Source organism: Raphanus sativus, chromosome 5 (assembly GCF_000801105.2).
Source record: "Raphanus sativus cultivar WK10039 chromosome 5, ASM80110v3, whole genome shotgun sequence".
Lineage (NCBI taxonomy): Eukaryota > Viridiplantae > Streptophyta > Magnoliopsida > Brassicales > Brassicaceae > Raphanus > Raphanus sativus.
The window spans coordinates 33,888,476-33,900,689 of record NC_079515.1 but is presented as its reverse complement, the minus strand read 5'-3'; the positions used below and the strand labels follow the sequence as shown (position 1 = coordinate 33,900,689).

Here is a 12,214-nt window from a genome sequence, read left to right as displayed (position 1 = left end):
AAATTTCTACTAAAAGAATAAAATAAAATAGACGCATAACAATAAGTGATAAGGATGTTGGGAGTCTGGAATAGTTGAGAAAGTGGCTAAGAGGTAAAACCTCCTTCAGCCTGAGCGTTTACCTGCATCACAATTCTTAACCGAACCAACACGACACAACACATTAACCCCTAAAGCCAAACGACGTAAATGCCCTCACTTCTCTCACCAATATAAACAACGCGAGCGCACGTAATGGATGGACACGAGCGCAATCTATATTCATTCTTAGTTTTTTTTTGGACAAAATTCATTCTTAGTTTATATAAGAAAGATAAAAGGCATGAGCGATTCAAGAACAGCATCTTCTGACATGACCGCTTGGTGTTCTGCTGTTGTGTTGTTGTCTTTGATACTTTTGTTATCAGTTCGTGAGAACAACGCTTCTGATTCGGTTAGAGGGTCTCAATTCTCAGAGAAACCTTGCGAAGAGATTTATGTCGTTGGAGAAGGAGAAACGCTTCACACCATCGGCGATAAATGCGGCGACCCTTTTATAGTTGAGAGAAACCCGCATATCCATGACCCGGATGACGTCTTCCCAGGTCTTGTTCTCAGGATCGCGCCCTTTTACTTCTCCAGGAAAGTGAAACATATATAAAAAAAAGTTAGTTGTCTCTTTTAGTTTTATATGAAACATACTTTCAACAGTATGTGTTTGTATATACTAAATGAATTACAAAACAAATGCAGAGATTTGAAAGAAACAGAGCAAAAAGAGAGTACACCGTGAATTTGATTATTCATGTTTTAAAGACAAATATAACCATCTGGAAAAAAAATAGTTGTAAATGATGTTAGCCATAGTTTCTGGGCTTTGGATTGAAAAAATCAATTTTAAAAGTCGCTGATCAATGATGCAGTAACAAAACGCCAAATTATAAAAAGGTCAACGACTTTGTAAAAGGGGCTCTGCTATTATGAAATTTAAACTTTAACTTCGGCTTTGTTATTCTTGCAGAAGCAGAATTCTCGTATTCAAAGAATAGTTATACTGATTATCTGTTGAACTAACTGTGCTACACAAAATATAATTGGTTAACATATGAGAAGCATATTTTTTTTTGGCAGAACCCCATTATCTAGTTTAATCTTCGTTTTTGTAACATCAAATCAATAAGTGAAAAACAACTCCATATTTTCTAAGCACATATTTTCTAAGCACATGTCAAAATCTATTTATTATTATTTATGGTTTAGATACTGCTGTTGATGATATACCTTCACCATTGGTGTTTGCATTAAGACTATTAAATAGCAAAAAAAAATATTTTGCATCAAATACGAACTGCCTAAGTTAGGCTATTTCTTTTCCATTTTTTTGACCAGGAACTAATAAGTATTAACGACATTCTTACACTATATATGTCGTCATCTCCGAATAATAGCTTCTAATGTCAACAGAAAACTTTTGCAAATAACAACATTGTTAATGGTTCATGTCGACATTGTCTCTTCAACATTACACAAATTCCCATCTTTAGGGCCTAATATCTCTAATCTATCAAACAAGATTTTTATACCTCAGATAAACCTCTGTAAACAAAAATATGTTTATAAATAAGCAGCGTGAGTTATTCACTGTTACAAACCCAAAAAGGAAGAGAAAAAAGGTCAAAAACCCTAACGTGTACATCAAGTGCCAAAGATGTGTTGCTTCTCAAAACCCCTGCTTGTAGCTTTCGTTTTCTTGTTGGTTACTCTACCTCTTCTTGTCTCAGCTACGGAGGTAATAAACGAATGTGGTGGCTCTAGCGGAAGAGCCTCCGCTGCGGAGAAGGAAACGGTTCTGAAATACAAGATCGGAGCCTTCTTCTCCATCTTAGTCGCAGGAGTATTCGGAGTATGTTTACCTATCTTCGGTCTCAAGTCAGAGAGCAACTTCTTCATGTTTGTTAAGGCATTTGCCGCAGGAGTAATCTTAGCCACTGGTTTCGTCCACATCCTTCCAGATGCCACCGAGAGTCTCAAGAGTCCGTGCATAGGAGAAGAACCACCGTGGGGGAATTTTCCTATGACGGGACTAGTCGCCATGGCTGGAGCGATCTTGACCATGTTGATTGAGTCTTTTGCTTCAGGATGTTTGAACAGATCTCGGTTGGAGAAGGAGGCTAAGACCTTGCCGGTGAGCACCGATGGAGGTATGGAGGTTGGCTCTGCTCATACTCATGCCTCACAAGGACATTCTCATGGCTCTTTTCTTGTTCCCCAAGATGATCTGAGGAAAAGAATCGTAACACAGGTAAATAAAATCAGTAAAATCGAGTTTTAGACAAACACACTTGCTAAGGCAATTAAGTAGTACTAATAACATGCTGCTTTGTTTTTGGGCTTCTTTCAAAACCAACCTACAAATTCAATTCAACCCCAAAACCAACCTCTTTTTTTTTGTCATTACTATTCACCATGGAAAATTCCAAACTATCCTTATGCTTTTAAATTATTTACAAAATTGCCATTATTATTTAATTATTTAATAATTTCGAAAATAATAAAAAACCTATAACACCCTAAACATTTCTTCTTATTTACAACAATGCCATTATCATCAATTTTTCAACCACCATTGACAACCATTTTTGAGCTCATTAAACCTCAAAAATTCAATATTAAACCACTTTTTTGTGATTCTAAACAAAAAAACTCTTATTTCCTCTTATTTCCTCTCATTTCCTCTCCATTTCAATCTAAAAAACTCCCATAACTTTCATTTTCATAACCATAATTTCATATTTTCGAGTGTACACTGTTGTGAGTAGGCAAAGTTGGATCCTTTTATTCATATTTGGAGCTTGGATGGTGGAAAAGAGTGGAAACAAGCTTTACATCGGAAAAAGATTACTGTTTTCATGGTTTTCGTCATTTTTCAGATCTGTGTCGCGACAGTAGACTGTTTTGTATGTCTACGGGAAGATGTAGACTTAAATTGCGGTCTACAAGTCAACGCACAGGTTAGTTTTGCAATTGACCAAAATGCTAAAAACCTATAAAATAGACTTTCTTGGAAGTCTACGATTTTTCCTTTGATAACAAAAAAAAATAGTATGTAAACTTACCAAGAAGTCTACGTAAAGAGGTTAATTTTTGCATTTGACCGAACTTTTGACTTTTCAAAGTAGACTTCCGAATCAGTCTACAAACTGTAGACTGCTAGTAAAGTCTACAGAAGGTCAGTCTTGCATTTGATCCAAACTTTGACTCCGTTGATTAAGTTAGTTTTGTATTTGACTAAATTTTTTAAAAGTTTACCAGGATGGAAAAAATGTGTAGATTTCTTATTCAGTCTACTGAACTCAGAAAAAAAAAGTAGATTGCATATGAAGTCTACTATTTTATTTTGGTCAAATGCAAAAGTAACCCATCGGATTATCGCGTATACTTCATATAACATCTACACAGTTGTAGACGTTTGTGTCAGTCTAATTTTAGAAAGTCAACTTGGTCAATTGCAAAAACTAACATGTTCAGAAAAATAAAAAAAATGTAGACGGTTCATGAAGTCTACTTTTCAACTGTAGACTATTTCTGAAGTCTACTTTTCAAAGTCAAATTTGGGATGAGTTCTGGTCAATTGCAAAAACAAACCTTTTCAAAATGTAGACTGAAAACTAAGTCTACTTGTGTAATATCACAACGTTTTTTTTAAATACAGATAGTAACCCGTGAATTTTGCAATTGCAAAAACTAACTCAAACTGTAGACCTATATGATAGTCTATGTTTTTGTTGGCAGTAACGAAAGTCTACTCTTGAAAATCTATAAAAAGTGAATTTGTGTATTATTCATAATGTATTTTCAAGATTTTTTGTTTCAAATTGTGTATTAGTTAATACTAATTGTTCTTAACTATTTTTAAAAGATAAAATTTTATAATTAGGAAACTATCGAATTTTTGGTTTGAGTATGTAGTTAGATAACATGTGTAGACATCTCTGGAAGTCTACGTTTATAATTTTATCAAACATAAAATTATTGGTCGCTAATTTCGTAAATGTATTATTTTTGCAGGTAATTTTTAATTTGCCTGTTGTGTATGGAGAATGGGTGGTGAAAGGCTCTTTGTGGGAGTTTGTGGTTGATAAATGGAAAAAAAGGAGAATGTTCTTTGTGCATGATGGTTGTACATATGGTGAACTTCTTGAAATGGCACAAGAAGATTATGATCTGGACAAGAAAACCGAGAAGGTGGAGCTGACATATTCCTTACCAGACGTACTTTTAGAGAAAATGGATCCGGATACTACTCCTATGCATGTCACGAGTGATAGACAAGTACGGAACTCTATCGAGTTATGTAAGACCCAAATTGTATGCCTTTGTGCATCAAGCCAGTGTCAACTAGAAGTTGGAGGTGACGACGAGCTATGACTTGTATTGTTGCTTTGGATGTTGTCTTATGTGTTGAACTTATGTTTGATTTGTGGGTCTTTAGTCAGTGTTGAACTTATGAGTTGTATTGTTGCTTTGGATGATGTCTTATGTGATGAATGTTGAGTTTGTAGGTCTTTTGACATGTTTATTGCATGGCTGATTTCGGCCGAGCAGACTTACGTTTTAATCTTCTTTTAACGTAGACTTCTTGGTTAGTCTACTGTATTTTTGTTGAATTTGTGATGAATATTTCGAAAATAAGAGTAATACTGATAATATCTGATACAAAAGAAGCTGCATGATAGTCTAGCAGCAGACTTAAGTATTAGTCTTCTTTTACAGAAGACTTTCACAGAAGTCTGCTGCATGCAAATTACATAGTCTGTTACAGCCACAAGTCTGGTACAAAAGCCTACTACATCAGTTTTAATTGTTTGGATGATTAGAGTATCTTATGTAAAAAATTGACAGCTAACAAAAATTAATAATATCATACAAGTGAAACACAACTAAAAAATGAATACAATATTTATAAATTATGCATCAAACAATTATTTACAAATGAATATTTTGTTATGAAAAATTATTACAAATCATTTTATTAAATATTTGTTTTTAGTGTGTTTGATTTTTCATAATCTTGATGCTTCAAATAAAATCTTGGAAAAAGTACCTGCAAAATAAGATAAAATTATGAGAAAACATAAGAATAAATATAAATAATAATTTAGTAGACTTTTTATTAAGTCTACTTAAAGTTTATGGTTTAGTAGACTTTAGTTGAAGTCTACACTAGCGGAAAATTTTTAGATCTATTAGTGTACATTTAGAAATTCTTTTTTGTTCTTTAAGTATGAAAAATATATACATTAAAATATGAAATGAGTTTAAATCTAAAAAACTTTAGAAAATATATTTTAAAAGAAAAAATAGTAATAAATTAAAGACATAGTTTTAATATGTAATTTTATTTAAATATAAGTATAAAAACATATTTAAAATCTATAGATGTAAATCTTACATTTTTGGGAGGAGGAGATAACAACCATGGAAAAAAATATCTGCAAAATTAGATAAAATTATTTAAAGAACATAGGAAAAATTATTCATATTTTTGTAGACTTTCAATGAAGTCTACTTAAAATCTTGTGGTTTAATATGAAATCTACTAGCCTTAGCTTATAAGCAAACTTCATTAGAAGTCTACACTATCTGATATTTTTCAGATCTGGAAAATATGTGTACATTTTTAAATGTAAATCTAGTTTTAAATCTGGAAATACTTCAAAATAGAATTTATAAGATAAAATAGTAGCAAATTAAATCCACAGAGATTGATCTATAATTTTATTTGAATATAACATATAAATACACATTTAAAATCTATAGATCTAAAACTTATATTTATAGAGGAGAATATGAAAATCATGAATGATAATACCTACAAAAAAGACAATATTGTGAGAAATAAATAACATAAAATTACACATTTAAAATCTATAGATCTAACACTTACATTTTTAGAGGAAAAGATGAAAACCATATATAATAATACCTACAAAAAAGATAATATTGTGAGAAATAAATAACATAAAAGTACATATTTAAAATCTACAGATCTAAAACTTACATTTGTAAAGGAGATGATGAAAACCATGAATCATAATACCTAATATAACAAGATAATATTATGAGAAAGATATGAGAGAAATGAGAGAATTTTAGAGAGAAGGGAGAGAGTTTTAGAGAGAAGTGAGATATGCAGCCATTTTGGAGAGAGGTTGTGTAAATTTCATTTATATAGGGAGACAAAAATGAAACTAGGTTAAAATTTACGACACTGTAGACTTCTTTTGAAGTCTACTAAAATTAAAATTCTTAGAGTATATTTTATTGTAACTTAGTAGACCTTTTAGAAAGTTTACTATGATAATTTCATTATTTATTTTTTCTTTATTTTTGATAATTTTTATATATGATTTATTAATTTTTTTTCTTTATTTTTAATAGTTATAGTATATGATTTTACATTTTTATTCTTAAAGAACTCACTTAATTTTAAAATAATGATATTTTGTAAAAAAATTTAAAAATGCAAACTGTTCTAAGAAACCCTAAACCACAAAATTCAAACCCTAAATGTTAAGGCTTGGTTTAAATTGAATTAGGTTATAATTTACTTGGTTAAATCCGGTTAGGTTAAATTTGATGAGAATAGACCTTAAAAGACAGTTTACACTCACCAAAGTAGACTGATTTGTAAATCTACGAAACCCTAAACCACAAAACTCAAACCCTAAATGTTTATTTGATAATCAAAAGAGTCTCAATTTTATTGTATCAAATATCAAATTACAAAATATAAACTACTTAGTAATTATATATTAATTTAAACAAAAAAAAATCAATCTAAATCTAACCCTGAAGATCTAACCATTAAAGATATAACATGTTATGTGACATTTTGTTACTAAATCATAAACATTGTCTCACATGGTTACCAAATCAATATATATTCTTTTTAGTTGTTCACTTATATACAAATTTAGTTTATAAACTTTATATTAGCCTTTAAATTGATGATTAATTAATAATTTCACAAAAAATAATTTTATATATTTTTAAACGTAATTAACTAGATCAAATTAAAATGTAGACTACAAATTAAGTCAACAGTGTAGACTGTGTACGACGTCTACAGATATGTAGACTACGTTTGTTATGTGTAGACTTACGAAGGACAGAACAGTAAAATAACTTTATGTTTTTTGTTTGGTCACAAGGGCTAAATAGTAGTTTTACACCCATTTAGGTTGGGTTTGCAATTGATTGAATATAGGGTCTACTTTTAGGGTTGCAATCAATATTTGAGTTGGTTTTAGCAATTTTCCCTTTGTTTTTCTTATGGTGTTATTAGATATTGGAGTTGGGGATTGTGGTTCACTCAGTGATAATAGGGATATCTCTGGGAGTATCTCCGAGTGTAAGCACAATAAAGCCTCTCTTGGCAGCAATCACTTTCCATCAGCTCTTTGAAGGGTTTGGTCTTGGTGGTTGCATCTCTGAGGTAATTTTTAAATCTCTTTCTCTTAATTTCTCTTGTATTTATGATTTTACCAACTAATTATAATTAGGTGATTCTCCCGTGCTCATGCACGGGAATAAATACTTATAAAATAATCAAATCATAATAATTGTAAAATATTTACATATGTTTTTTATAACTTTCAAGTAACTTTATAACTTATATTTATGATGAATAAAGGGAATTGTATATATCATTATATAGATATATCTATACATTTGTTCATAACTTTTAAGTTATTTTAATTTATATCATGGAAATAATATTAAGTATCACTATGTTCTCATCTTAATTAGATATGCGATTCTATTTATAGTAATTTGGATTAATTCATGTATGGTATCGTTAAGTTTCATATTTGGTTTGAAAGTAAACAACACTTTTTAATTAAGTTAAAATTAGATTAATTTCATTTAGTTTGGTTCATTTTATTAGATTTGTAAATATATTTATACAAGTTCTTATAATTTAATATATGTTTTCTGAGAAAAGAAATATAAAGCTAGAATAGCATTAATAATTACTTCTAATATTTTAAAATATTAATATATGTTATTTTGGAGAAAATTATATAAAATAAATTAATGTGCTAAGAGATTGAGAATTGAATAAGCAAACCAATTCAGAAATATTCCAAAACTTCATTGATTAATTTCAAATTCGTAAGGTAGTTACACCCAGAAATTCAAAAGATTGTATCTATCCGTGTGTTTTCATCTTAATTAGATATCTTATTTCAAACATAATATTTTGGACAGTTCAAGTGTTCATTGTTTGGTATGTTTTGCATCTATTATTTCAAATTGGACAACTATTTTTTTACTTTAATAATATTAAAATTGGATTACTATTCTTAGCTTAATTTAGTTCAGTTCATCCTTTTATATTTGTAATATATTTTATAAATCTTATAAAATTTGGTAAGTTTATTTTTAAAAAGATAAAAACACACATACAATATTGTAGTTGCATTCATGAACATATTTTATAATATTTGAAAATTCATGTACATATATGAATATTTATAAAAAAAAACTAAATCATAATAATTGGTAAATCATCACTTGTTTAGAATTGTGAATACATTTTATAATTTAATCAATGAAAGTTAGGTAAAAAAATAATTTTAATTTATAATTTTTCTTAATGATATTAGATGATCACTTTACGTTGTTTGAAATTAATTTTCTTAAAATCAATTAATCAAAAATATAATCATTATAAAAATATGTTTTCTTAAAAATTATCTTAACTATTTTTAATTATATATATACACCTATATATTTTGAAAATTATTAGATATTCACTTTTTATTTATGTTTTTAGCGCAAATATAAAGTAGGAAAAAATAAATTCGTTTTTTGTATATACAAAATCTATATAATTTATAGATATTTCCTTTTTACTATATATATGGGTTTATAAAATAAATAAACTATAATAAAAAGATAATTCAAGCTTTATTAATAAAAAGGAAACTAAACAATTTTTAGTAATGATAATTAGGTATGACTAAAATTAATTCATTAAGGGTATTCACGTATTGAGAATCAACGTGAGCGTGACACATATGAAACTGACTTCTCAAATAATATTATAGAGATTAAATAAGCAAACTAAAACACTGTGTTTTCTGTGCAGGCAAAATTTGGAGTTAAGAAAATTTGGATTATGGCGTTGTTCTTTGTATTAGAGAATGATGAGAGTAGATGATTGGAAGAAATGTATATTGACTCTCATAAGAATAATAGTTAGGACTACATACATATTTATACTAGTGATATTTCTTAATCTATGTAGATACAAATATGTGTAATATCTTATATAATAAATATACAATATTTGCTAATAATATCTATGATACTCTATATCCTTCTATATGCCCCCTCAATCTCAAGGTGGTAATGAAGTGGTAGTGAAATGGCAAGCTTGAGATTGACTTGTGGTAATTTGATTTGAGTACTTGGATCAAAGGCGGAAGATGGCTGTGCTAGTGGTGAGGAGATGGATGGACGGTGATGATAACGACGTGCCTTCTTTGGTGGTTGTGATCTTATTGACAAGCCCAAACGCTTTAGAAACGTTGATGGTTGGAATGCAACACAGACCCATAATCTCATTTTTATGACATGCTAAGTTGCATGAGAAGAAACACCTTGGCTTGGGAACAAATTTTTTTTTTTTATGTTTTTTTTAATACTTAAGAAATATTGAACCAAAAAAACGCTTTTTTGTTTTTTTTTTTTAAAGGAAAAAAAAATAGATTCAGAGGTCTCTGGAGACTTAAATAATAAGAAACTCCATGGCTTTAAGAAAAGGAAAAAAACAAAACAAGAAGCATTAAGCTTTGATTTTGGAAGTGAAGCCATGATGGCTTAAGAATTATAAAGATAAAAGAGAGCCATGAATATAAAGAAGCACTAGGCTTGGATTCAGAGGTCTATGATAGACTTGAATAACAAAAAGCTCAATGGCTTAGATTCAGACGTTCACATGAACATGAATGGTCGAAGCATATAGCTTAACAGAAAATATATAATAGAAGCTCAATGGCTTGAAATAAAAAAATAAAAATAAAGAAGCTATATAGCTTGAAGAAAATAAAAGAAAAACAGAAACGGAGCAGATCGTTAGATCATTGTAGCTCTGATACCATATTAGAGAATGATGAGAGTAGATGATTGGAAGAAATGTATATTGACTCTCATAAGAATAATAGTTAGGACTACATACATATTTATACTAGTGATATTTCTTAATCTATGTAGATACAAATATGTGTAATATCTTATATAATAAATATACAATATTTGCTAATAATATCTATGATACTCTATATCCTTCTATACTTTGCACTCACGGCACCAGCAGGGATCGGAATTGGCATTGGAGTAGCTGAGATTTACAATGAGAATAGCCCGATGGCACTAAAAGTGTCCGGTTTTTTTAACGCTGCAGCTGCTGGAATCTTGATTTACATGGCTCTTGTTGATTTGGTAGCTCCAGTATTCATGAACCACAAAGCTCAAAGTAGTATGAAAATACAATTGGCTTGTAGTTTTTCTCTGGTTCTTGGGGCTGGTTTGATGTCCCTTTTAGCTGTATGGGCTTGAAGAAATTTTTGTTTTTTTGTTTGTTGAGGTTTTTTGTTTTAGTTTTTGGGCTTTGCAAATGTTTTTTCGTTACTTGAGACTTTTTAGACAAAAATCAAATATCATTTTGACTTAGATTTGGATACAATGATATATCAGTCAATTTCGTTCAAGATGTTATCAGCTCTTGACTACTTATATGAGAAAATGGAATGTAAATCGAAACCTCAGCGTCTCGTGACGTAGTATGCAAGGAACATACGAGCAGCAACTACAGAGGAGACAGACATAGCAAATCGCTCCACAACCTGCAAAGCAAAAGAAGAAAGAATGACATATGGATGATTTTGTAATGAATCAAATAACTCTTGACAACTTTGGCTCTTCAAGAAACAAAAAAAGAATCAAGAGATTGAATTCTTGTCGAAACGATCCGTTTTCATCTTCTGGATATCCATGGAATAACCCCTTCAAAAAGGATATGGCATCATCATTTTTTTATACCAAATTCTTTTACTCTAAAAATCATCATTACTCGACATATTCTTCAGTCAAATAGAAAGCCAGATTCTTTTATTTTTGAAGGGAAAAATCACACTAGTTATTATGAATATATAAAAAAAATTATATGAATATGAAATTTAAAATGTTTCAGCGGCAGAGACATACATTCGAACCTGATGTAGCGGAAGCCTTAAAGATAGGACTAGAGATCCGTTGATTCTGAGAATACCCGGAAAACTAGAATAATAACAAAGATCTTATTTAGTCTAAGAATGCCTAAGATCGATGTCTTCTTAAATTCGTTGAGATCACCAATGATCTACCGAAAACAAGGAACAAAAGAGAAAACTCTTAACTTTTATTAATAATCAATCAACTAAATACAAACTTAAGCCTAAACGGCTTTATATAAGAAAACCATAAAAACCCTAAAACAATAAAGATAATTATCAAAAATAGTTAATAAATCAATAATAAATATATGGAAATATCTCATATATTTATCTACATCATTCTCTCCGGGTTGGAGAAGATTCGTCCTCGAATCTTGTTCGTAGTCTTTGAATCCAAAACTTTTTCCAAGAAAAACTCTTCCTCGAATCTTCAATAGCATGTTTTGCACGATTTTTGTACGGATCTGTTTATAACATGAATCTTCACAGATCCGGTTTGCACAAAATTTGCACGCATCAGATTATCAATATTCTTCACAAAATCTTCGTCGATATGATTTTGTCCGTATTTTGCACGGAACTCGTCTCGCCCAGATTTTGCACGGAAATCGTTTCGCCCGAATTTTGCACAGAACTCGTCTCGCCCGAATTTTGCACGGACAACACAGACATCATCTTCATATATATCATAGATCGGATCACCATAAATCTCTCGATAGATCTCATGGTTCTCTTCTCTCTCAACAAAAGGACTTTCGTCCAGGATAGGATAGATGCTAATACTCACCATGACATCCAGAATCGTTCTTCGATTGAGAAACCAAAGAGACGCGGCTCTGATACCACCTGGTGGAAAACTAGAGATCCGTTGATTCTGAGATTCGACTCTGATAGATTCAACTGATGTAGCGGAAGCCTTAAAGATAGGACTAGAGATCCGTTGATTCTGA

The 12,214-nt window shown here is 30.3% G+C and overlaps 2 protein-coding genes across 3 annotated transcripts; both read left to right on the top strand.

Moving 5' to 3' along the window:
* Window positions 1-228: 228 nt before the first annotated feature.
* LOC130512620 (uncharacterized) lies at window positions 229-1,002 on the top strand. Its single transcript, XM_057010786.1, has one exon. It carries the CDS (start codon window positions 323-325, stop codon window positions 638-640), a length of 318 nt encoding a protein of 105 aa, XP_056866766.1. The 5' UTR covers window positions 229-322; the 3' UTR covers window positions 641-1,002.
* Window positions 1,003-1,372: 370 nt separating this feature from the next.
* Window positions 1,373-10,608, top strand: LOC130494508 (probable zinc transporter 12). 2 transcript variants are annotated; one of them, XM_056985927.1, is made up of 4 exons: window positions 1,373-2,281; window positions 7,328-7,477; window positions 9,137-9,169; window positions 10,336-10,608. In XM_056985927.1, exons 1-4 carry the CDS (start codon window positions 1,688-1,690, stop codon window positions 10,606-10,608), a joined length of 1,050 nt encoding a protein of 349 aa, XP_056841907.1. In that variant the 5' UTR covers window positions 1,373-1,687. The 2 variants fall into 2 exon arrangements, with proteins under 2 accessions (XP_056841907.1, XP_056841908.1); XM_056985928.1 differs by lacking the exons at window positions 7,328-7,477; window positions 9,137-9,169; window positions 10,336-10,608 and adding an exon at window positions 4,048-4,615 and having other exon boundaries at window positions 1,384-2,281.
* The last annotated feature ends 1,606 nt before the right edge of the window (window positions 10,609-12,214 follow it).